Consider the following 25,880-nt stretch of genomic DNA (forward strand, 5'->3'; position numbering starts at 1 on the left):
GGACACTTAAAAATGTAAAATAAATGCATTAAAAAAATAAGTGTGTGGGACTGTGATGCCCTCCATACTACTACTTCTCCAACTAATCTGATCACATTGGCCAAGTTACATCTGAAAAAGTGAAATTTAAAATCTATCACTTCTGGTTCTTAAAAACCATAGTACTATGCTCAGTTATAGAATAGTTTGAAAGTATTTGCTTCTGGAATGTGCCACTGCCAATAAATAAAGCAATGGTGTATGGAAGTCATTTTTATAGGCCATTAAGAATTTCTACACAAATGATACCTAATGATGATACCTAATGATACCTCTATGCTGATGATACTCAGATCTACCTATCCACCCCTGCACTCTATCTGTCTGTCCTTACCCACATCAGCGATTGCTTATCTGGCATTTCTTCCTGGATGGCCTCTCACCATCTAAAAATCAAGATGTCCAAGACTGAGCTATTTCTAATCCCCCCATCTAATTCTACTCAAGTTTCTAACTTTACTATCACTGTTGGCAACACCACTATCTCCCCATCACCCCAAGTCCGCTGCCTAGGAATTACACTTGACTCCAATCTGTCCTTCATACCCCACATCCAATTGCTTTCTTCCTCCTGTCGCAACCACCTACACAATATTTCCAAAATTAGTCCTTTTCTGAATGCTTAAACTGCTAAACAGCTAATCCATTCCCTAGTAATTTCCCGGCTTGACTACTGTAATAACCTACTAACTGGGCTTCCTCTCTCTTGTCTCTCCACCTACAATCCATTCTAAATACCTCTGCTGGGCTAATCCATCTCTCCCGATGCTCTGTATCTGCTGAACCTCTCTGTGAGTCCCTTCACTGGCTCCTTATTTACTGCAGAATTAAATTCAAAATTCTCACTCTGACCTACAAAGCCCTTACCAATACAGCCCCCCCTACCTGTCCTCACTCATCAACAAATATACTCCAGCCCGCCCCCTAAGATCCAACAATAATCTGCTCCTTGCTTCTTCTACCATCACCTCCTCCCATGCTAGACTACAGGATTTCTCTTGTGCGGCACCAACCCTCTGGAACGCACTTCCTCGAGCTGTCAGACTTTCCCCCAACCTCTCCTCCTTTAAACGCTCCCTAAAGACCTTTTTGTTCAGAGAAGCTTATCACCCAACTCACGAACAAATTAATTCCACTTGCCTAATAGTTGCCCTCATCTAACTCCACACTAACATCATTCCCACATTTGCAGTCCCCACATCCTGTTTCTCACCCTCCTACCCATCTAGATTGTAAGTTCCCACAGGAACATGGCCCCCAATTCCCCCTGTATTTGTTTGTTAATTTTTGTCTGTTGTCTCATATTGTACTGTCCTTACCCATGGAAGGCACTGCGGAATCTGTTGGCGCTTTATAAATAAAGAATAATAATAATAATGATCAAGCACACACTTCCTGTTAGTTTTATAACTAATTAAAACATTTTAGCGTAACCCTTTTTGATCTTATTTTATCCATTATTTTTTTGCTTGTCTGCTTCATGAACATACTTTTAGTGAAAATGTGGATTATCCCCAACCACCAGCAGATGGCACAGAACAACCATATCACAATACTCACTGACTGGACTTGCAACTGCAGATCATTCTTTTCTTGCAGAAGTTTGACCATTTTCTCCTCCATCTCCTTCCTTTTTGCCTCTGACTTTGCCAGGTCCTCCTTGGTTTTTGCAAACTCCTCTTTCATGAGTGCCATTTCTTTCTCTGACTCTGCGCTTCTGAGCAGAGGCTTTATCTTAAAATACAGTTTCATCCATGGCCAATGCTTGACATTCATAAATGCGCGGATATTGTACTGGATGGAGAAAATGGCTTCCCTGTAAGTGAAATTGATTTCATGATCATTGTACCAGAGTTAAAGGGATATGATACCCACATTTTTTTCTTTCATGATTCAGATAGAGCAAGCAGTTTTAACAACTTTCTAATTTACTCCTATTGTCAATTTTTCTTCATTCTCGTATCTTTTTTTAAAAGCAGGAATGTAAGCTTAGGAGCCATCCCATTTTTGATTAAGCACCTGGGTAGCACTTGCTGATTAATGGCTAAATGTACCCATAATTCAGCAAGCGCTATCCAGGGTGCTGAACCAAAAATGGCACGGTCAGTTTTTAGACTAGCAAAAAAACATAATTTATGCTTACCTGATAAATTCCTTTCTTCTGTTGTGTGATCAGTCCACGGGTCATCATTACTTCTGGGATATAACTCCTCCCCAACAGGAAATGCAAGAGGATTCACCCAGCAGAGCTGCATATAGCTCCTCCCCTCTACGTCAGTCCCAGTCATTCGACCAAGAATCAACGAGAAAGGAGTAACCAAGAGTGAAGTGGTGACTGGAGTATAATTTTAAAAAATATTTACCTGCCTTAAAAACAGGGCGGGCCGTGGACTGATCACACAACAGAAGAAAGGAATTTATCAGGTAAGCATAAATTATGTTTTCTTCTGTTATGTGTGATCAGTCCACGGGTCATCATTACTTCTGGGATACCAATACCAAAGCAAAAGTACACGGATGACGGGAGGGATAGGCAGGCTCATTATACAGAAGGAACCACTGCCTGAAGAACCTTTCTCCCAAAAATAGCCTCCGAAGAAGCAAAAGTATCAAATTTGTAAAATTTGGAAAAAGTATGAAGCGAAGACCAAGTTGCAGCCTTGCAAATCTGCTCAACAGAGGCCTCATTCTTAAAGGCCCAAGTGGAAGCCACAGCTCTAGTGGAGTGGGCTGTAATTCTTTCAGGAGGCTGCTGTCCAGCAGTCTCATAGGCTAAACGTATTATGCTACGAAGCCAAAAAGAGAGAGAGGTAGCAGAAGCTTTTTGACCTCTCCTCTGTCCAGAATAAACGACAAACAGGGAAGAAGTTTGACGAAACTCTTTAGTTGCCTGCAAGTAGAACTTGAGGGCACGAACTACATCCAGATTGTGTAGAAGACGTTCCTTCTTTGAAGAAGGATTTGGACACAAGGATGGAACAACAATCTCTTGATTGATATTCCTGTTAGTAACTACCTTAGGTAAGAACCCAGGTTTAGTACGCAGAACTACCTTGTCTGAGTGAAAAATCAGATAAGGAGAATCACAATGTAATGCTGATAACTCAGAGACTCTTCGAGCCGAGGAAATAGCCATTAAAAACAGAACTTTCCAAGATAACAATTTTATATCAATGGAATGAAGGGGTTCAAACGGAACACCCTGTAAAACGTTAAGAACTAAGTTTAAACTCCATGGTGGAGCAACAGCTTTAAACACAGGCTTGATCCTAGCTAAAGCCTGACAAAAGGCCTGGACGTCTGGATTTTCTGACAGACGCCTGTGTAACAAGATGGACAGAGCTGAAATCTGTCCCTTTAATGAACTAGCCGATAAACCCTTTTCTAAGCCCTCTTGTAGAAAGGACAAGATCCTAGAGATCCTAACCTTACTCCAGGAGTAACGTTTGGATTCACACCAGTATAGGTATTTACGCCATATTTTATGGTAAATCTTTCTGGTAACAGGCTTCCTAGCCTGTATCAGGGTATCAATAACCGACTCAGAAAAACCACGTTTTGATAAAATCAAGCGTTCAATTTCCAAGCAGTCAGCTTCAGAGAAGTTAGATTTTGATGTTTGAACGGACCCTGTATCAGAAGGTCCTGTCTTAGAGGTAGAGACCAAGGCGGACAGGATGACATGTCCACTAGATCTGCATACCAAGTCCTGCGTGGCCATGCAGGTGCTATTAGAATCACTGATGCTCTCTCCTGTTTGATTTTGGCAATCAATCGAGGAAGCAGCGGGAAGGGTGGAAACACATAAGCCATCCCGAAGTTCCAAGGTGCTGTCAAAGCATCTATCAGAACCGCTCCCGGATCCCTGGATCTGGACCCGTAGTGAGGAAGCTTGGCGTTCTGGCGAGACGCCATGAGATCTATCTGTGGTTTGCCCCAACGTCGAAGTATTTGGGCAAAGACCTCCGGATGAAGTTCCCACTCCCCCGGATGAAAAGTCTGGCGACTCAAGAAATCCGCCTCCCAGTTCTCCACTCCCGGGATGTGGATTGCTGACAGGTGGCAAGAGTGAGACTCTGCCCATCGAATTATCTTTGATACTTCCATCATTGCTAGGGAGCTTTTTGTCCCTCCCTGATGGTTGATGTAAGCTACAGTCGTGATATTGTCCGACTGAAACCTGATGAACCCCCGAGTTGTTAATTGGGGCCAAGCCAGAAGGGCATTGAGAACTGCTCTCAATTCCAGAATGTTTATTGGAAGGAGACTCTCCTCCTGATTCCATAATCCCTGAGCCTTCAGAGAATTCCAGACAGCGCCCCAACCTAGTAGGCTGGCGTCTGTTGTTACAATTGTCCAGTCTGGCCTGCTGAATGGCATCCCCCTGGACAGGTGTGGCCGATGAAGCCACCATAGAAGAGAATTTCTGGTCTCTTGATTCAGATTCAGAGTAGGGGACAAATCTGAGTAATCCCCATTCCACTGACTTAGCATGCATAATTGCAGCGGTCTGAGGTGTAGGCGTGCAAAAGGTACTATGTCCATTGCCGCTACCATTAAGCCGATCACCTCCATGCATTGAGCTACTGACGGGTGTTGAATGGAATGAAGGACACGGCATGCATCTTGAAGTTTTGTTAACCTGTCCTCTGTCAGGTAAATCTTCATTTCTACAGAATCTATAAGAGTCCCCAAGAATGGAACTCTTGTGAGAGGAAAAAGAGAACTCTTCTTTTCGTTCACTTTCCATCCATGCGACCTTAGAAATGCCAGAACTAACTCTGTATGAGACTTGGCAGTTTGAAAGCTTGAAGCTTGTATTAGAATGTCGTCTAGATACGGAGCTACCGAAATCCCTCGCGGTCTTAGTACCGCCAGGAGGGCACCTAGAATCTTTGTGAAGATTCTTGGGGCCGTAGCCAATCCGAATGGAAGAGCTACAAACTGGTAGTGCCTGTCTAGGAAGGCAAACCGTAGATACCGGTGATGATCTTTGTGGATCGGTATGTGAAGGTAAGCATCTTTTAAATCCACTGTGGTCATGTACTGACCCTTTTGGATCATGGGCAAGATTGTCCGAATAGTTTCCATTTTGAACGATGGAACTCTTAGGAATTTGTTTAGAATCTTTAAATCTAAGATTGGTCTGAAAGTTCCCTCTTTTTTGGGAACCACAAACAGGTTTGAGTAGAACCCTTGTCCTTGTTCCGACCGCGGAACCGGATGGATCACTCCCATTAATAACAGATCTTGTACACAGCGTAGAAACGCTTCTTTCTTTATCTGGTTTGTTGACAATCTTGACAGATGAAATCTCCCTCTTGGGGGAGATAATTTGAAGTCTAGAAGGTATCCCTGAGATATGATCTCTAGCGCCCAGGGATCCTGAACATCTCTTGCCCAGGCCTGGGCGAAGAGAGAAAGTCTGCCCCCCACTAGATCCGGTCCCGGATCGGGGGCTCTCGGTTCATGCTGTCTTTGGGGCAGCAGCAGGTTTCCTGGCCTGTTTGCCCTTGTTCCAGGACTGGTTGGGCTTCCAGCCTTGCCTGTAACGAGTAACAGCTCCTTCCTGTTTTGGTGCAGTGGAGGTTGATGCTGCTCCTGTTTTGAAATTCCGAAAGGGACGAAAATTAGACTGTCTAGCCTTAGCTTTGGCTTTGTCTTGAGGTAGGGCGTGGCCCTTACCTCCTGTAATGTCAGCGATAATTTCTTTCAAACCGGGCCCAAATAAGGACTGCCCCTTGAAAGGTATATTAAGTAATTTGGACTTAGAAGTAACATCAGCTGACCAGGATTTTAGCCACAGTGCCCTACGTGCCTGTATGGCGAATCCTGAGTTCTTAGCCGTAAGTTTGGTTAAATGTACTACGGCCTCCGAAATGAATGAATTAGCTAGTTTAAGGACTCTAAGCCTGTCCATAATGTCGTCTAGCGTAGATGAACTAAGGTTCTCTTCCAGAGACTCAATCCAAAATGCTGCCGCAGCCGTAATCGGCGCGATACATGCAAGGGGTTGCAAAATAAAACCTTGTTGAACAAACATTTTCTTAAGGTAACCCTCCAATTTTTTATCCATTGGATCTGAAAAGGCACAGCTATCCTCCACCGGGATAGTGGTACGCTTAGCTAGAGTAGAAACTGCTCCCTCCACCTTAGGGACCGTTTGCCATAAGTCCCGAGTGGTGGCGTCTATTGGAAACATCTTTCTAAATATTGGAGGGGGTGAGAACGGCACACCGGGTCTATCCCACTCCTTAGTAACAATTTCAGTTAATCTCTTAGGTATAGGAAAAACGTCAGTACTCGCCGGTACCGCAAAGTATTTATCCAACCTACATAGTTTCTCTGGTACTGCAACGGTGTTACAATCATTGAGAGCTGCTAAGACCTCCCCTAGTAATACACGGAGGTTCTCCAATTTAAATTTAAAATTTGAAATATCTGAATCCAATCTGTTTGGATCAGAACCGTCACCCACAGAATGAAGCTCTCCGTCCTCATGCTCTGCAAGCTGTGACGCAGTATCAGACATGGCCCTAGTATTGTCAGCGCACTCTGTTCTCACCCCAGAGTGATCACGCTTGCCTCTTAGTTCTGGTAATTTAGACAAAACTTCAGTCATAACAGTAGCCATATCTTGTAATGTTATCTGTAATGGCCGCCCAGATGTACTAGGCGCCATAATATCACGCACCTCCCGGGCGGGAGATGCAGGTACTGCCGCGTGAGGCGAGTTAGTCGGCATAACTCTCCCCTCGCAGATTGGTGAAATTTGTTCACATTGTACAGATTGACTTTTATTTAAAGTAGCATCAATACAGTTAGTACATAAATTTCTATTGGGCTCCACCTTGGCATTGGAACAAATGACACAGATATCTTCCTCTGAGTCAGACATGTTTAACACACTAGCAATAACTTGCAACCTGGTTATAATCTTTTTTAGCAAAAACGTACTGTGCCTCAAAGAGGTACTTAAACGATTAAATGACAGTTGAGATAATGAACTGAGAACAGTTATAGCATCAACTTTAAAACAACACAACTTTTAGCAAAGGTTTTGTTCCCATTAGTAAGATAACATAACTAAATTTGACATAAAAATTATTGAGTAACGTCTTTATCCACAGTCAATATAAAAAATTCTCACAGCTCTGCTGAGAGAATGTACCTCCCTTCAAGAAGTTTGAAGACCCCTGAGATCTGTCAGAGATGAACCGGATCATGCAGGAAAAATAATAATAGCTGACTGGAAATTGTTGATGCGTAGCAAAGAGCGCCAAAAACGGCCCCTCCCTCTCACACACAGCAGTGAAGAGAAACGAAACTGTCACAATTCAAAATAAACTACTGCCAAGTGGAAAATAAAGCCCAAACATTTATTTACTCAGTACCTCAGCAATGTAAACGATTCTACATTCCAGCAAAAACGTTTAACATGATATAATACTTATTAAAAAGATTAGTGACCTTTAACAGAGTAGTTCCGGTGAAGTACCATTCCCAGAATACTGAAGTGTATACATACATGTCATTATAACGGTATAGCAGGATTTTCTCATCAATTCCATTCAGAAAATAAAAACTGCTACATACCTCAATGCAGATTCATCTGCCCCTGTCCCCTGATCTGAAGCTTTTACCTCCCTCAGATGGCCGAGAACAGCAATATGATCTTAACTACTCCGGTTAAAATCATAGTAAAAACTCTGGTAGATTCTTCCTCAAAGTCTGCCAGAGAAGTAATAACACGCTCCGGTGCTATTATAAAATAACAAACTTTTGATTGAAGTCATAAAAACTAAGTATAATCACCATAGTCCTCTCACACATCCTATCTAGTCGTTGGGTGCAAGAGAATGACTGGGACTGACGTAGAGGGGAGGAGCTATATGCAGCTCTGCTGGGTGAATCCTCTTGCATTTCCTGTTGGGGAGGAGTTATATCCCAGAAGTAATGATGACCCGTGGACTGATCACACATAACAGAAGAAAATCTATTTTAGTACTATTTTAGAATTGTGGGGGTAAGAAGGGAGAAATGGTATATGATAGAATCCTTCAAGTGTATTAAAGGGACATTGTAGTTAACATTTTTGTTTCATATACTTATATTGATTGCATATAACTATGTATTTAATCAATGAGAAGGGCTTAAACACAAAGTTAAAGGGACATAAAACTGATGTGAACAACTACAAAAGTAACCCCTCACTATGTTATTGCATTTCATCCTGTTCCTGCAGTTTTAGCTTAAAGGTGCCAGATACTAAAGCTCCGCCTCTTCATACTGGGGGCCGCCATCTTGGAGCTCAGGTATTCTCACAGCCTGTGACTTAAGCTGTATAAACTCACAGATCAATAATATTGTCTACTTTTTTAGAGCTGTATAATGTGCTTCAGGTTATTGTACATGAGACATCATGTGTGCTTTACATTTATGCATTTTTTGTACAGTTTCAAAGTTACACAAAATATATTTAAAAAAATCACCTAACAATATAGTAAAGCAGCAGCTGCAAAAATGTACAGCTCCTACTTTGTATCATGCAGCCTCAAGCACTATATAAATTAAATTAACACTTTCTGTCACAGGCTATGAGAATACTTGAGCTCCAAGATGGCAGCGCCCAGTATGAAGAGGCGGCACTTCAGTATTTGGCACCTTTAAGCTGTTAACACCTTCACTACCGGGACTTTCAGAGAAAAATACCAGAGAATTTTTAGCATTTTTGCAATCACTCCATTTAAACTGAACTAGAGCCTTTGATTTTTTTATTTACCTATCAAAACTATATTTATTTTTTAAGTAGAAAACCCAAGGTATTGATCTAGACCCATTTTGGTATATTTCATGCCACCATTTCACCACCAAATGCGATCAAATAATAAAAATAAAAAACTTTTTCACAAACTTTGGGTTTCTCACTGAAATTATTTACATACCGCTTGTGCAATCATGGCACAAATGTTTGTAAAAGCTTCTCTGGGATCCCCTTTGTTCAGAAATAGCAGACATATTTAGCTTTTTGTTCCCAGAAGTGAAGGGGTTAATTAGGCAGCCTGTAAGGTTTATATTAGCTTTAGTGCAGAGATTACCGTCCCATCTCAAACTTCCCACCCCCGGATCCCTCTCAAACCGCTCTCTTCCCTCCCCTACCCCCCACTGGTCACCCCATCAACAAAAAAAGTTGCACAAAACACATAAAAATACATTCAAAAGTACACTTACCCTCGTGATAACACTATCTAATAAAATTATTTTTAAAAAAATTGCATAAAAAATGTTTCATAGACATGAGTTCTTAAATGTTTGGAAACAAAAAAGGCATGCAAAGGGCTTTAACTTAGACATTCATACATACACATATCTACATATGTATATGTTTGTATATATATATATATATATATTCATATGTGTGTACATATGTATGTATGTATTTATATGTGTATACAGTATATGTATTTACAGACATATATACACACATATAAACTCATAAATACATATGTACACATATATAGACATATCAAATAGGGGAATATGTTCTAAGAATTTTTTGAATATATATATATATATATATATATATACAGCCAAAATAAAATGCACTCACCGGGTCTTGACTCAAATACACCTGTTTATTATATGTGACAATTCAGGGTTACCCCTGTCCTCAGACAATCATTACAGCATAAAGGCAAACTTACCCTATTTATCAGACCCTAACTCCCACCTTTGGTGCTGTTGGTGTAAAATATACGTGGCTACATGCCAAACCAGGATGTTTCCGCTGCCTAGGGTGTACCACATGTGGGGGCCTAACTACTGGGAGTCAATTCAGTCACCCCTACAAAAACAAGAGATTTACCATCAAGCATCGAGTAACTTGCACAACCAAATACATAGTGTATCTTTTACACTGTGTATGCGGTTTATTTTATGTTGGAAAAACGGTGGATGACCTCCGCCCCAGAATGGCGAACCACAGGTCGGCCAAAGGACAGCCATTGACTAAGCACAATGTCTCTGATTTAAAGTATATCATCATTGATCATGTCCCCCCACTTTTCAGAGGGGGAGACAGAGCCAAAATGTTGCTACAACGTGAGTCCATGTGGATTTATAACCTGGGTACAATGGCTCCTCAGGGTCTGAATGTCCACCTGGACTGGCACTGTTTTTTGTAAATTAGTCCTGGTTCTTCCATGAGTAGATTTTAGCTTTCTGTAAATAGTCCCCATATTGCTCATTACAAAGCTTTTATTTTATCTTATATTGGTAGTTTACCTGAATAGCTTATTTAGAGTGCGATTCCATTAATATGGTTTCTGTTCTTTTCCATCGTTATCTTTTCTCTTATTTACTGAGGAGTGGGACTGTATGACACAGATATGTACATATAATTGCATGGACGAAACAATGTATTTCATGCTGGGTTCTGTCTGATGCAATTATGTGATCCCTTATATAGTTAACCACTAGATAGGAAGGGACTATAGTACTGCTAGGCTCCATGTTGCAAGATTAACATTCCCATAGGTTAGAGTATGCTTTACACCTTAGGTTTTGAATGCTTGCTTTATAGCTGAGCTATCCAGTATAATGAATATATTTTACTCAAAGTATACACTCACTTATTAAATACTGATCATTTTGAGTATGTTTCCCCTTGATGATGTGTATAACCATATATGTCTCTCTATATTCTTAATTACTGCTTGCACGCTATTGTTTTTAAATTATCTTTTTATTTCGTGCATAGGTCTGCTGAACAGCGTTCGGTTGACATGGCGACCTATGACGTAGGCTTGTACCACGTGGTTGCTGGACTTCCGGAATGCCGCCGACAGCACCATGGGTGGGAGTTAGGATCTGATAAATAGGGTAAGTTTACCATTATGCTGTAATGATTGTCTGAGGACAGGGGTAACCCCGAAACGTCACATATAATAAACAGGTGTATTTAAATCAAGATCCGTGAGTGCTTTTTATTTTGGCTGTATGGATTTTATTTTGAAACGCACCCCGGGCAGGATATACAAAGGATGTTCAAAGAATGTTCCTGAGATATAATGTGAAATATTAATATTTCATGTTGGGTTAGCGCACATTGGTGTTAGTCTTTCCCCCTTTTCATGCTCCATTGAAGTCTGTGGGGGAATACGTTAAAAGTTCGGCTTTTTGTGCCTGTCAGGCTAGCGCTCGTGTGACAACTTTTTACTTTCAACATGTAAAAAAGATTACTTCTATCTCAGTTCCATTCAAATTCTAGCCCTAAATAGGCTATCATGTACATGAAGTCTGCACCTACTAATAGCCTGTAGGCTATGTGAATTAGCCAATAGAATGAGAGCTGCTTAAATCCTATTGGCTGATTTGAATAGCCAATAGGATTTTAGCAGCCCTCATTCCTATTGGCTGATTCAAATTTGTCAGCCAATAGGAATGCAAGGGACGCCATCTTGAATCGCGTCCCTTGCATTTAAGATTCAGTGTACGGCGGCGATGATATGAAGCGGATGATCCACGCCGGATGTCTTCAGGATGGACCCGCTCTGCGCCGCCAGGATCAAGATAGAAGATGCTGCCTGGGTGAAGATTGAAGAGGCCGCCTGGATGAAGACTTCTCGCCGCCTGGATGAGCACTTCAACTCCGGGATGAAGATCGTTCAAGTGGGACTTCAAAAACTTTAAGTGGATCGTCGGGGGTTAGTGTTAGACTTTTTGTAAGTGTTTTTTTTGGGTGGTTTTGTTTTTTTAGTTTAGGGTTTGGGCAGTAAAAGAGCTAAATCCCTTTTTAAAGGGCAATGCCCATACAAATGCCCTTTTCAGGGCAATGGGTAGCATAGGTTTTTTTAGAATTAGTTTTTTTATTTTGGGGGGTTGGGTGGGTGGTGAGTTTTACTGTTGGGGGGTCTTTGTGTTTTTTTTACAGGTAAAAGCTGATATCTTTGGGGCAATGCCCAACAAAAGGCCCTTTTAAGGGCCATTGGTAGTTTATTGTAGGCTAGGGTTTTTTTTTTTATTTTGGGTGTGCTTTTTTATTTTGATAGGGCTATTAGATTAGGTGTAATTATTTTTTATTTTTAATCTTAAGTGTAATTATTTTTTATTTTTGATCATTTCATTTGTTATTTTTTGTGATTTAGTGTTGTTTTTAATTTTTTTAATTTTAGGTTTTAGTGTAAGGCAGGTTAGGTTTTATTTCACAGGTAAGTTTGTATTTATTTTAACTAGGTAGTTAGTAAATAGTTAATAACTATTTACTAACTAGTCTACCTAGTTAAAATAAATAAAAACTTACTTGTGAAATAAAAATAAAACCTAAGCAAGCTACAATAACTATTAGTTATATTGTAGCTAGCTTAGATTTTATTTCACAGGTAAGTATGTATTTAGTTTTAACTAGGTATTATTTAGTTAATAATTGTAACTTTAGTTTAGCTCTATTTTAATTATGTTAAAGTTAGGGGATGTTAGGGTATGGGTTATGTTAGGGTTACTTTAGGGTTAGGGGTTAGTATAGTTTAATTTAGATTTTTGCGATGTGGGGGGCTGGCGGTTTAGGGATTTATAGATTTATTTAGTGGTAGTGATGTGGGAGGCCAGAGGTTTAGGGGTTAATAACTTTATTTAGTAGCGGCGATGTCGGGGAGCGGCGGAATAGGGGTTAATAACTTTAATATAGTGGCGGTGATATCGGGAGCGGCAGATTAGGGGTTAATAGATTTGTTTAGGTGGCTGCAATATCGGGAGCGGCAGATTAGAGGTTAATAACATTATCTAGGTGGCGGCAATGTTGGTTAGGGGCAGATTAGGGGTGTTTAGACTCTGGGTTTATGGTAGGGTGTTAGGTTTAAATGTTAGTTTTTTTTTTTCTCCATAGACTTCAATGGGGCTGCGTTACGGAGCTTTTCTTTCCGCAATCGCAGGTGTTAAGTTTTTTTCTGACACCTCCCCATTGATGTCCATGGGATAAGCGTGCACAAGCACGTCAAACACAGCACTTGTTTTGTGTGCGGTATGGAGCTCAGCCATATCGCCCGCACAAGCCGGGTTTTTTAAAACTTGTAATGGCAGCGCTATAGGGGGTGAAATAATGCAACTTTTGTTGCGTTTTTTACTTTCCCTATTGCGCTCAAAACTCGTAATCTAGGTGAAAATGAATAAAACCTAATCTTGCCTTTAGAAAAAAAAATAACATTATTAAAAATAAAAAAACTTGCATAACCAAAAATAAAAACCCTAACATTACAAAAAGAAACACTCCTAACATTACAAAAAAACAAAACAAAAGCATAACATTACAGAAAATAATAAAGTCTACATTTACAGAAAATAAAAAAGTAATTATCCAAAAAAATTAAATATTTAATCCTCATCTTATACCCTTTTAAAAAAAAAAAAAGCAACCCCAAAATAAAAAAAAAAACTTTTCTAAAATGAAACTGCCAATAGCTCTTAAAAGGGCCTTTTGTAGGGCGTTGCCCTAAAGCGAACAGCTCTTTTGTTGAAAAACAAAACAAAAAAACACTAACCCCTGTAACATTAAAATTCCCCCAACCACCAAAATAAAAAAAATAAAAAATCTAAAATTACCCATTGCTCGAAAAGGGCATTTGGATGGGCATTGCCCTTAAAAGGGCATTCAGCTCTTTTGCTGCCCAAAAAATAAAATCTCTAATCTATAAAAATATAAAGCACAGCAAAAAACTAAAAAAAAAAAAAACCTAGCACTAACCCCAAAGTTGGTACTCATCGATGATGATGTGCGGCACTCTATCTTCATCCATCTTCATCCCAGGGGTGGTTAATCTTCTAACTTCATCCCGGTGGCCGCGGCGAGGTTGGTGGCAATGGCCGCAGTGATGTCAGTTCTCCTCTTCAGACCTTTAACACAGAGGTCCTCTTCATGCGGTCTCCAACCGCACAATGAATAGTGAATGCAAGGTACCCCTTTTACATAGGTGTACCCTTGCATTCCTATTGGCTAATTTGAATTTAAAGATTCAAATCATCCAATAAGAATGCAAGGGTACACCTATGTAAAAGGGGTACCTTGCATTCACAATTCAGTGTGCGGCTGGAGACCGCATGAAGAGGACCTCCATGTTAAAAGTCTGAAGAGGAGGACCAATGTCACCACCACCATCGCCGCTAACCTCACTGCCACCACTGGAATGAAGTTAGAAGATGGACCACCGACGGAATGAAGTTGGATGAAGATGGAGTGCCGTGATTTTTTTTTATATAAATTAGGGATTTTATTTTTCTGGGCAGCAAAAGAGCTAAATTCCCTTTTAAGGGCAATGTCCATCCAAATGCCTTTTTCGGGAAAATGGATAATTTAGGATTTTATAGTTAGTTTTTTTATGGGTTGTTGGGGGGTGGGGGGGTTGTAATGTTGGAGGGGTTGGTGTTATTTTTCAACAAAATAGCTGTTCGCTTTAGGGCAATGCACTACAAAAGGTAGTTGGGGTTGTTTTTTTTATGGTGTATTAGAATAGGATTTAATATTTTATGTATATATGTAAATGTAGACTTTATTATTTTCTGTAATGTTAGTTTTTTGTCTTTTTTAATGTTAGGGTATTTTATTTTTGGTAATGTTGTTTTTTTATTTTTGGTAATGTTAGGGTTTTATTTTTAAAGGTAAGATTAGATTTTTATTTCATTTTAAAGGTAATAATTTTTTTAAGGTAGTTAGGATTTTTAACTAAATTTAGGGATATTTTAACTTGGGTTAAGTTAGGGGGTTTAAATGTTAGTTTATATCTTTATGTTGTGGGGTGATGGCAGTTTAGGGGTTAATTGTTTATTTAGGTTCTTTGCGATGTTTAGGGTTTGGGCGGTTAAGGGGTTGATAGTATTATTTAAGTATTTTACAAAGTGGGGGATGGCGGTTTAGGGGTTAATAGTTTAAATTAGTGTTTGTTATGTGGGGGGATGGCAGTTTAGAGGTTAATAGTATTATTTATTTTTTGTGATGTGGTGGTAGTTTAGGGGTTAATAGTTTAAATTAGTGTTTGCGATGTAAGGGTATGGCGGTTTAGGGTTTAATAGTTTATTTATGAGTGTAAGTGTACCTTGTAATGTATTTTTTTTGTGCAACTTTTTTTTCAGAAACCAGTTTACCACAGCTCTTAGATCGCAGAATGGATTGAAGCATAAAAGGTGAATGCGCTAGCGCAATCGCAATTCTGCTGAACTTGTAATATCAGCAGAATGAAAATGAATCACTAGCTAGCACAAAACCGTTTGCACCTTACTTGTAATCTAGCCCTGTACATTTTCTGCCTTCAGTAGAGAGCCCATTCAGTATAGTATAAAGACAGCAGAGTATATGCCATAGGAGTACAATGACAATGCCAAAAAAGAGAAGGCAAAGGACAAGTCCTCGTGACACCTGTGGCAGGCTATTGACAAAAACTCTCACAGGAGAATTACTTTATTTAGCCTTAGTATTCCTCTATAGCCCTTTCTTCTTATCTTAGTCTTCTAAGGGGATTAGTGGGGTAACAAATCCCATTCCAAAGAAGATGCTGGAGCACCTCAATTCTTCGTCTACTCTTGTTGAGTCAAAGACTGGAAGGTACAGGGAAAGAAGTGGGAGGGACTAAAAGCTCTTGATGTGTTGGGTATCTTTGCCTCTTCCTGGGGGGCAGGTGCCAAATCCCAACCAAAACGACTCTTTTTCTCTTGCCACCTTAAAAAAGAAAAAGCACTTTAAGTTCCCTTTAGGTATTAGATTACCTTCGTTCCATCATTTTTTGGAATTCAATCCTCATTAGGAATCCTCTGCATAAAGCTTGTGTTCGAGTAATCAGCAGAGCTAAACGATCATCACGCATCTCCTCCAAAGTTCCCAGCAACCCAGCCTTGAAAAACACCTAAAACAGAGTTAAGACAAGGGGGTCAATTTATGTAAGTGCGAGCGGACATGATACAATATAGCGTATCATGTTTGCTGCGCATCGAGAAATGCCGACAGCATACACTGTCAGCATTTATCATTGCACCAGCATTTCTGCAGATTCGCGGCCAATCCGCTAGCAGAGGGTGTCATTCGATTGGTTGATTTCTGTCTGCTACCTCAGAGCAGACAGACAGGTTATGGAGCAGAGGTCTTTAGACCACTGCTTCATAACTTCTGTTTCCGGTGAGCCTGAAGGCTCGCCAGAAACACAGGGTATCAAGGTGGCATCAAGGTGGTAGATGGTGTCCATTTCAACAGCTGCCTTCTTTAATATTTTATGTTTAATAACAGATTAAGCAATATTTTGTCACTGGCCACATTCTATTTATCTTATGTTTGCAACATTTATACCTTCTGAGAGAAAGTTGAAAACATAATCATATATTTTTTATGATGCCAAAGTTAACAAGCTACTGTTGGTGGGTTTGGGATTTGTCAGTATGAGCACATGATTTCTCTACATTTTGCATCCAGCAAATTATTCACATCAACATTTGAGAGCAAGTTAATAACATAAAATAAATGGAAAAAAACACATTTTTTCTTCCATGCTGCTGCCCACCTCCGTTAATCTTGTCAAAACTTTGCCTAAGTACATGCCCATCTTAGTAAACACACATTCAATTGCAAGAAAGCACCTAGAGAAATGTTATTGAATAAAGAATTTTCCAGTTGAAAAAATAAAAACTTAATTTCTTTCCTAAGACATGGAGAGTCCACAACGTAATTTCAATTACTAGTGGGATATTCACTCCTGGCCAGCAGGAGGAGGCAAAGCGCACCCCAGCAGATCTGTTAAGTATCACTTCCCTGACCCGTAACCCTCAGTCATTCTCTTTGCCTCTGTCAATGGAGGATGTGAAGTTGGTGTCTGAAGATATTTATTTTCCTTTAATGGGTACATTTCCCTGCAAGCAAGGATTAGAGTTTAGCTGTGTCCACGTCAATCTCTTGAGTAAGAGTAGTGGTGGCTTTTAAGCAGTTAGAAAGTGGTGAGGTGGTCCTTGCTTTGTTTTCTAACATAATTGCTACCCTAGTTATAGAAAGCCAGAGTTGTGTGTGGAGACTAAGGGGTTAATAGCTTCCCTTACCATGTTTTGGATGATATCTCTGGTTCTCAATTTTATTATTATTATATGACAGTCTAGGTATTTTATTTTGAAAATGCGCAAAATAGAATTTAAGAGCGGTTTCTGAGGGCTTTTAAAAATTTGCACTTTTCTATTTCTGCCGGTCATGTGATGCCCCCGTACTTCTGTTTGAGTTTCAGACCAGAGCAGAGTCATTTTGATATGAGCTTAACTCTATAACGGCTCATTTGACTGATCTGCAGGAGAGTTTATCGTCCTTGGTGAAGGTTCAGGTAGGGCACCTCAGGCTGGCTGAGGTGTAGAGGCACATACTTTGAGTTTTCTGCTATCATTTTTTTGTGCTCTGTAAAAACTTTTTTATTTTTAAAGTGACAGCAGTCATTTTCAAGTTGCTTGTTATTCTTTTTCTTTTGGGGATTAATCCAAAGCTATGGACTGTGAACAGGAGTCTGTTTCCATTAATAAATGTTTACTGTGTTTGAAGGCCCAAATTGCTTTACCTATGCAATTTTGTTCCTCATGCTTAGCCAGGACGCTAAAGTTTAAAGATAAATGACTGCCTTTTGAGCCTAATGTCTCCCAGGATGATGCTCTTCAGGATATGCCACAGCTTTCTCCTCAAATGTCCCAGGCCCCTATAGCTTCACATACAGTGCCCTGCAGTTCCTCTCAGCCTCCTGGAGGAGTGTATTTGCCAATAGATTTTGCTGCACAGATATCTTCTGCGGTATCTGCAGCTTTATCTGCAGCTTTATCTGCTTTTTCCGTGATGGGGAAGGGCAAGAAGAAATCAAAACATTTTTCTGATAGTAAGATATCTGTCCCATCTGCTGCTGCGAAGGTTGACCTCCCCCATAAGTCTAATGAGAAGGATACCTCGGTAGCTTCTAAAGGGTGAAATCTCAGATTCTGACAGCATAAATCCTTTGACCGATTCTGAAGAGGTAAACTTTAGATTTAAGCTTGAACACCTTTGTTTACTTCTAAAGGAGGTACTGGCCACTTTGGATGACTCCGATTCTTCTGTCGCTGTCAATCCTAAAAAATCTAGTAAGCTTAACAAATACTATGATGTTCTTTCCTCTGTGGCAGTGTTTCCTGTTCCAGACCGTGTGTCAGAGATCATTGCACAGGAATGGGATAAGCCAGGGATTTCTTTTTCCCCATCTCCTGTCTTTAAAAAGATGTTTCCTGTTGCTGACTCCATTCGGGACTCATGGCGCACTGTGCCTAAGGTAGAAGGGGCTATTTCTACTCTTGCTAAGAGAACCACAATTCCTATAGAGGATAGCTGTTCTTTTAATGATCACATGGACAAAAGGCTGGAGGCTTATTTAAAGAAAATGTATGTTCATCAGGGTCTATGATGGCAACCTGCAGTTTGTATTGCCACGATAACAAGTGCAGCATCTTATTGGTGCAATGCTTTGTCCGAATTGATTTTAGAGGAGATCCAAGATAGGATTAAGTCTCTCAAACTGTCCAAATCCTTTATCTTTGATGCTAACATGCAAGTCATTAGACTGGGAGCCAAGATGTCTGGCTTCACTGTCATAGCCCGCAGGGCTCTGTGGCTAAAATCTTGGTCAGCTGATGATACCTCCAAGTCCAAGCTCCTGTTGCTACCTTATAAGGGCAAGTCCCTGTTTGGTCCTGGTCTGGCGGAGATAATTTCTGAAATTACGGGTGGAAAGGGGTCCTTTCTACCACGACAAGAAGAATAGACCTAAGGGACGTAAAAATTCAAATTTTCGCTCCTTTTGTAACTTTAAACGTCAAAAGTCTTCCTCTCCCTCCTCCAAGCCAAAGCAGTCCAAGTCCTATTGGAGATCCAATCAGACTTTGAATAAGGGGAAGCAATCAAAGAAGCCTTCATCTGAGACTGTTAGCATGAAGGGTCTGCCCCCATTCCGGGATTGGATCAAGTGGAGGGCAGACTCTCCTTGTTTCAACAAGCTTGGATACACGATGTCCCAGACCCTTGGGCTGTAGAAATAGTATCTCAGGGTTACAAAATAGAGTTCAAGACTCATCCTCCCAGGGGCAGATTCCTCCTCTCAAGATTACCTGTGGATCAGGTAAAAAGAGAGGCTTTCTTAAGCTGTGTTCAGGACCTTTCCTCCCTGGGAGTGATTGTTTCAGTCCCAGTAAGGGAACATGGTCTAGAATTCTATTCAAATCTGTTTGTGGTTCTCAAAAATGAGGGGACTTTTCAACCGATTTTAGACCTAAAGTGTCTCAACAAATTTCTCAGGGTACTGTCCTTCAAAATGGAAACCATTCATTCCATTCTTCCTTTGGTTCAAGAGGGTCAGTTCATGACGACCATAAACCTGAAGGACGTGAATCTTCATGTCCCATTCACAAGGATCATCACCAGTTCCTGAGATTCGCTTTTCTAGACAAGTACTTTCAATGTATTGCTCTTCCATTTGGGCTTGCCACGGCTCCCAGAATTTTCGCAAGGTTCTGGGGGCTCTCTTGGAAGTCGTCAGGTCTCAGGGAATTGAGGTGGTGCCTTACCTGGACGACATATTGGTTCAGGTGCCATATAGTCAACTTGCAAACTCTCATGCAGAGATCTTGTTATCTTTTCTACGTTCCCACAGATGGAAACTGAATCTGGAGAGGAGTTCCCTTGTTCCAACTACAAGGGTTTGTTTTTTAAGGACCATCATAGATTCCCTATCTATGACGATTTTTCTGATGGAGGTCAGAAAATCAAAACTTCTCTCTTTCTGCCTCTCTCTCCAGGCTACTGTTCATCCATCAGTGGCTCAATGCATGGAGGTAATTGGTCTGATGGTCGCTTCCATGGACATCATCCCTTTTGCTTGATTCAATTTGAGAGCTTTAAAACTATGCATGCTCAGGCAATGGAACAGAGACCATTCAGATTTATCTCAGAAGATAGATCAGGGTCCATTAACAAGATACTCTCTCTCATGGTGGATTTCTCAGGATCATCTGTCTCAGGGCATTTGCTTCTGGAGACCCTCCTGGGTGATTGTGAACATGGACTCCAGCCTGCTAGGCTGGGCAGCAGTCTGGGACTCGTTAAAGGCTCAGGGCCTATGTACTCGGGAGTCTTCTCTCCCCATAAACATCTTGGAGTTGAGAGCGATCTTTAATGCCTTAATGCCTTCATGGCTTGGCCTCAGTTTTCCTTAGCCCGGTTTATCAGATTCTAGTCAGACAGCATCACTTCAGTGGCTTACATCAACCACCAGGGAGGAACTCGGATTTCCTTGGCCATAAATGAGGTCACTCGGATTATTCAGTGGGCGGAGGCTCACAATTGTCTTCTATCTGCCATCCACATTCCAGGAGTGGACAACTGCGAGGCAGATTTTCTGAGCAGACAGACCTTTCATTCTGGGGAGTGGGCTCTCCATCCAGAAGTGTTCTCCAGGTTAACCCTCAAGTGGAGGGTGCTAGAGTTGGATCTTATGGCATCTCATCAGAATGCCAAGCTTCGAAGGTATGGTTCAAGGTCAAGAGATCCTCAGGCCACCCTGATAGATGCTCTGGTGGTTCCATGGGACTTAGGTTTAGCATACCTGTTTCCTCCGTTTGTGCTCCTTCCATGAGTCATTGTTTGTATCAAACAGGAGAGAGCATCTGTAATTCTGATAGCTCCTGTATGGCCTTGCAGTATCTGGTTTGCAGACCTGTGAGGATGTCTTCTCTTCCACCTTGGAAGCTACCTCTAAGGAAGGACCTTCTAACGCAGGGTCCTTTCCTCCAAATTTATATTGGGTGTGATCGATGTCAATGGACCCCAGTTTATTTCTATTATCAAATTCACTTTGTATTCTTTTAGTATCCTTTGTTGAAGAGTAGGCTCAGGAGAAGCATTTAGAAAAATATTTAACCCCTTGAAATGATGGTAAATCCTAGAGTTTTTGAAATGCTAGAATTTACCAGCGCTATAAATAAAGGGGACTTTCAGTCATGAAGTTGAAAATTCCATTATTTGCCTGCATTTTATGCCAAGCTGAGCACCTCCAGCCGCCCATGCAAAATGCTATTTTTTCAATGAGGTGACATTTCCACCTCTTATAGATAGATACATATCTATTATAATTTAACCATAATACATGTCAATTTGAAGCTTTTTTAAGGCAATCTTATTTCCCTCTACCATTCTCTTAATCATTCTTAAAGAACCCTTAATTGCCCATAAACGTATTAATCACCAGAGTTGGATCTGATGGCGTCTCATCAGAATGCCAAGCTTCCAAGGTATGGTTCAAGGTCAAGAGATCCTCAGGCCGCCCTGATAGATGCTCTGGCGGTTCCTTGGGACTTCGGTCTAGCATACCTGTTTCCTCCATTTGTGCTCCTTCCATGAGTCATTGTTTGTATCAAACAGGAGAGAGCATCTGTAATTCTGATAGCTCCTGTATGGCCTTGCAGGATTTGGTTTGCAGACCTGGTGAGGATGTCTTCCCTTCCACCTTGGAAGCTACCTCTAAGGAAGGACCTTCTAGCGCAGGGTCCTGTCCTCCATCCAAATCTAGTTTCTCTGAAGCTGACTGCTTGGAGATTGAACACTTAGTTTTGTCTAAGCGTGGATTTTCTGAGTCAGTTATTGATACCATGCTTCAAGCTCGCAAGCCGGTTACTCGCAAAATTTACCATAAGGTATGGCACAAATACCTTTATTGGTGTGAATCGAAGGGCTTCTCTTGGAGCAGAGTCATGATTCCTAGAATTTTATTTTTTCTTCACTAAGATCTGGAGAAGGGTTTGTCAGTCAGTTATCTGAAGGGTCAGATTTCTGCACTGTCTATTCTTTTACACAAACGTCTGGCGGATGTGCCAGATGTTACATTTTTTGTCAGGCCTTGGTCAGAATCAGGCCTGTGTTTAAACCTGTTGCTCCTCTTTGGAGCCTTAACCTAGTTCTTAGAGTTTGGCAGCAGGCTCCGTTTAAGCCAATGCATTCTGTAAATATTAAGTTGTTATCTTGGAAAGTTTTGTTTCTTATTGAAATTTCCTCTGCTTGCAGAGTTTCTGAACTATCGGCTCTGCAGTGTGATTCGCCTTACCTTATTTTTCATGAGGATAAGGTGGTCATTCATACTAAATTGGGGTTTCTCCCTAAGGTGGTTTTGGATTGAAACATTAATCAGGAAATTGTTGTTTCTTCCTTTTTATCCTAATCCTTCTCATAAGGAGCGTATTTTGCATAACTTGGACGTTTTGCATGCTCTGAAATTTTACCTACAGGCTACTAAAGATTTTTGTCAGTCTTCTGCCCTGTTTGTTTGTTTCTCAGGAAGGCTACTTCTACTTCGCTTTCCCTCTGGTTGAGAAGTGTGATTCGTTTTGCTTGTGAGACAGTTGGACAGCAGCCTCCTGAGAGAATTATGGCTCATTCCACTAGGGCTGTCTCCTCTTCTTAGGCTTTCAAAAATGAAGCTTCTGTGGAACAGATTTGCAAGGTGGCAACATGGTCCTCTCTGCATACTTTTTCCAAATTTTCCAAATTTGATACTTTTGCCTTGGCTGAGGCCTCTTTTGGGAGAAAGGTTTTTCAAGCGATGGTAGCTTCTGTTTAGGTCTGCCTGTCTTGCTTTCCCTCCCTGTTCATTTCTTGTCCTCTATCTTGGGTATTGGTTCCCACTAGTAATTAGAATGACATTGTGGACTCTCCATGTCTTAGGAAAGAAAACAATATTTATGCTTACCTGATAAATTTCTTTCTTTCAGGACATGGAGAGTCCAGAACCCCACCCTTATTTAAGACAGCATTTTTTTGTTAAACCTCAGGCACCTCTACACCTTTGTGTTATCTTCTTTTTCCATTTCCCTTCGGCCGAATGACTCAGGGTTATGGGTAAGGGAAGTGACACTTAACAGCTCTGCTGGGTTGCTCTTTGCTTCCTCCTGATGGCCAGGAGTGAATATCCCACTAGTAATTGGAATGACGTTGTGGACTCTCTATGTCTGGGAAGAAAGACATTTATCAGGTAAGCATACATTTTATTATTCCAGATGGGAAACTATGAGCAATGAAAGTTAATTGTAATTAAATCTTACTTTTCATATATATATATATATTTATATAGTATAGATCAAAGATTATTTGCCCCAGAGCTTGCAGTTAGAGGGGCATGAAACCCAAAAAATGATTTCATGATTCAGACAGAGCATACAATTGTAAACACTTTACTTCTATTATCAAAGTGTCTTTGCTTTCTTGTTATCCTTGGTTGAAAAGCAGGACGATAAGTTCAAGAGCAGGCACATGTCTACACAATGATATAAATTAGCAAGAGCACTAGATGGCAGCACTATTTCCTGTCATGAAGTGCTCTAGGCATGCATGTTATCTATCTAGATATCTCTTCAACAAAGAATAACATAAGAACAAAGCAAATTGAATCATTAAAATTGTATTCTCTATCTGAATCATGAAAGAAAATGGTTGGATTTCCTGACCCTTTAAATAAACCCACTGCTCTTTTAATTGCCCCTAACCACTGACTGTGACCTCAGTGAATATGTTGTGTTTTATTGTTACCTTAGTGTGTCCAAATTTATATTGGGTGTGATCGATGTCAATGGACCCCAGTAGCTTTTCACTTGCTTTTTTGCTGTCCATAAACTGCCCTTCTGGGATGGCGCTTGCATTTAAAATTCGGTACCTTTGAAAACAAATAAAACATATTTAAAGTGACAGTAAATTCAGTTTTAAACTTTAGTGAATCAGATGCATGTAATTTAAACAACTGTCCAGTTTATTTCTTTTATCAAATTCACTTTGCATTCTTTTAGTATCCTTTGTTGAAGAGTAGGCTCAGGAGTAGCATTTAGAAAAATGTTTAACCCCTTAAAATGATGGTAAATCCTAGAGTTTTTGAAACGCTAGAATTTACCAGCGCTATAAATAAATTGGACTTTCAGTCATGAAGTAGAAAATACTCCATGCTGAAAATTCCATTATTTGCCTGCAGTTTATGCCAAGCTGAGCGGCTCCAGCCGCCCATGCAAAATGCTATTTTTTCAGTGAGGTGACATTTCCACCTCTTAGCCAATAGCCGTGCTTGCGGATAGATACATATCTATTATAATTTAACCATAATACATGGCAATTTGAAGCTTTTATAAGGCAATATTACTTCCCTCTACCATTCTCTTAATCATTCTTAAAGAACCCTTAATTGCCCATAGATGTATTAATCACTAGGGATGGGCGAAAGTTTCTAAAAATTCAAAATTTAAAACGAATTTTGATACATTCGTTCGTTCAAATCAAATTTCGAATGTTTATATAACATTCTAACATTCTATTTTCGAATTTTCGTTTTCGAATTTTTCAATAAAATTCGAAAATATTCACTCGAACAATAGAATGTTTAGCTATGTATTCATTCAATTTTGAAATGTAATATTCGAATTTGAATGTGACATTCAAATTTGAAATAGTATTTCTAGTCTACAACTGTGTTTAATAAATGTAATATTCGAATTTGAATGCTACATTCAAATGTCACATTCGAATTTGAAATAGTATTTCTAGTCTATGTGATATTCGATTCGTATGTGATATTCGATTCGAATGTGATATTCGATTCGAATGTGACATTCAAATTTGAAATAGTATTTCTAGTCTTATACTGTGTTTTATAAATGTAATATTCAAATTCGAATGTGACATTCGATTCGAATGTGACATTCGAAATAGGGTTTCTAGTCTACAATTGTGTTTAATAAATGTAATATTCAAATTTGAATGTGACATTCGAATGTGACATTTGAATTTGAATGTGACATCTGAATTCGAATGTGTCATTCGAATTCGAATGTGACATTCGAAAACTGTAAACAACATTTGAAAACCGAATTTTAAAGAATATTCGTTCTTATCAACATTCTATTATGTAAATCGAATTTATACAATAACATTTGTTCTAACATTCGAATTCGGATATAAACTCATTCGCCCATCCCTATTAATCACCAATTCTCTATAAACCTTTAGGTAACCAAATAATATTTATTCATAATAACAATATATAATCCTTTTATATTCCACCACTTTTATCTTTGTCTGGTCTGATTGCTTTAAAAGTTTAGGTTCTAATACAAAGGTCAAATTTAATAGAAAACATTTTCCTAGAGTTCCATGGCTACATTTTGCATGCTTAGATATGTAGTTTGAAATATACCTTTGTTTAAAATCAGCATACACAATTCTGCTGGGAAATCCTTTCCTGCAGATCCTGATCCCTTCAAGAACTCCGTTGCATCTCAACTGGTGCAGTACTAGATGGTGGTCCATTTCACCTGTATGATAACATACATTTAGAGGACTCTTTAGAGAGACGTGTTTACATTTATCACACAGTATAGAACATATAGATAGCCATATTACCTGGTGTTTTGGTCTCATTAGGGATAAGGCACCTTACAAAATGAGGATGTGTGGACCTCAAATTTGACATCAGTTTATTTAAGTTTTCCTGCAGGAGAGAGGTTATTATTGCTAGACCGATATATAGATGTAGTAAAAGGGGCAGTTTAAAACCTCAACAAGTATTTTAAGATGAACATGAAAGTATTAGTGATGTGCAAAGTTTATTTATGGAATTAATTGCCAGTTTGTGATGCATCTTTAAATTTCTTGTGCTTCTGCATATCCGAACCTAAACTATGGGTGTTGTTTTGAACGCAGATTTTCTTATCTGTATTTGTCCACTAACTGTAGTGTCCATAGACACGTGAACATTTGCTTCACAAACTCCTGCTATTTGCTTGCACACCTG

At 39.9% G+C, this 25,880-nt stretch overlaps 1 protein-coding gene across 1 annotated transcript in view; it reads right to left on the reverse strand.

Moving 5' to 3' along the window:
• The window catches only part of LOC128654636 (myosin-3), a 156,585-nt gene that overhangs the window by 66,996 nt on the left and 63,709 nt on the right, over window positions 1–25,880 (reverse strand). The window contains exons 18-22 of the mRNA XM_053708659.1: window positions 25,490–25,577; window positions 25,284–25,401; window positions 23,636–23,759; window positions 15,790–15,926; window positions 1,600–1,855 (exon numbers count right to left, since the gene is read on the reverse strand). Of these exons, the coding sequence (XP_053564634.1) occupies window positions 1,600–1,855; window positions 15,790–15,926; window positions 23,636–23,759; window positions 25,284–25,401; window positions 25,490–25,577 (723 nt within the window). The remainder of the gene's footprint in view (window positions 1–1,599; window positions 1,856–15,789; window positions 15,927–23,635; window positions 23,760–25,283; window positions 25,402–25,489; window positions 25,578–25,880) is intronic.

The sequence above is a fragment of the Bombina bombina genome, chromosome 1 (assembly GCF_027579735.1).
Source record: "Bombina bombina isolate aBomBom1 chromosome 1, aBomBom1.pri, whole genome shotgun sequence".
NCBI lineage: Eukaryota > Metazoa > Chordata > Amphibia > Anura > Bombinatoridae > Bombina > Bombina bombina.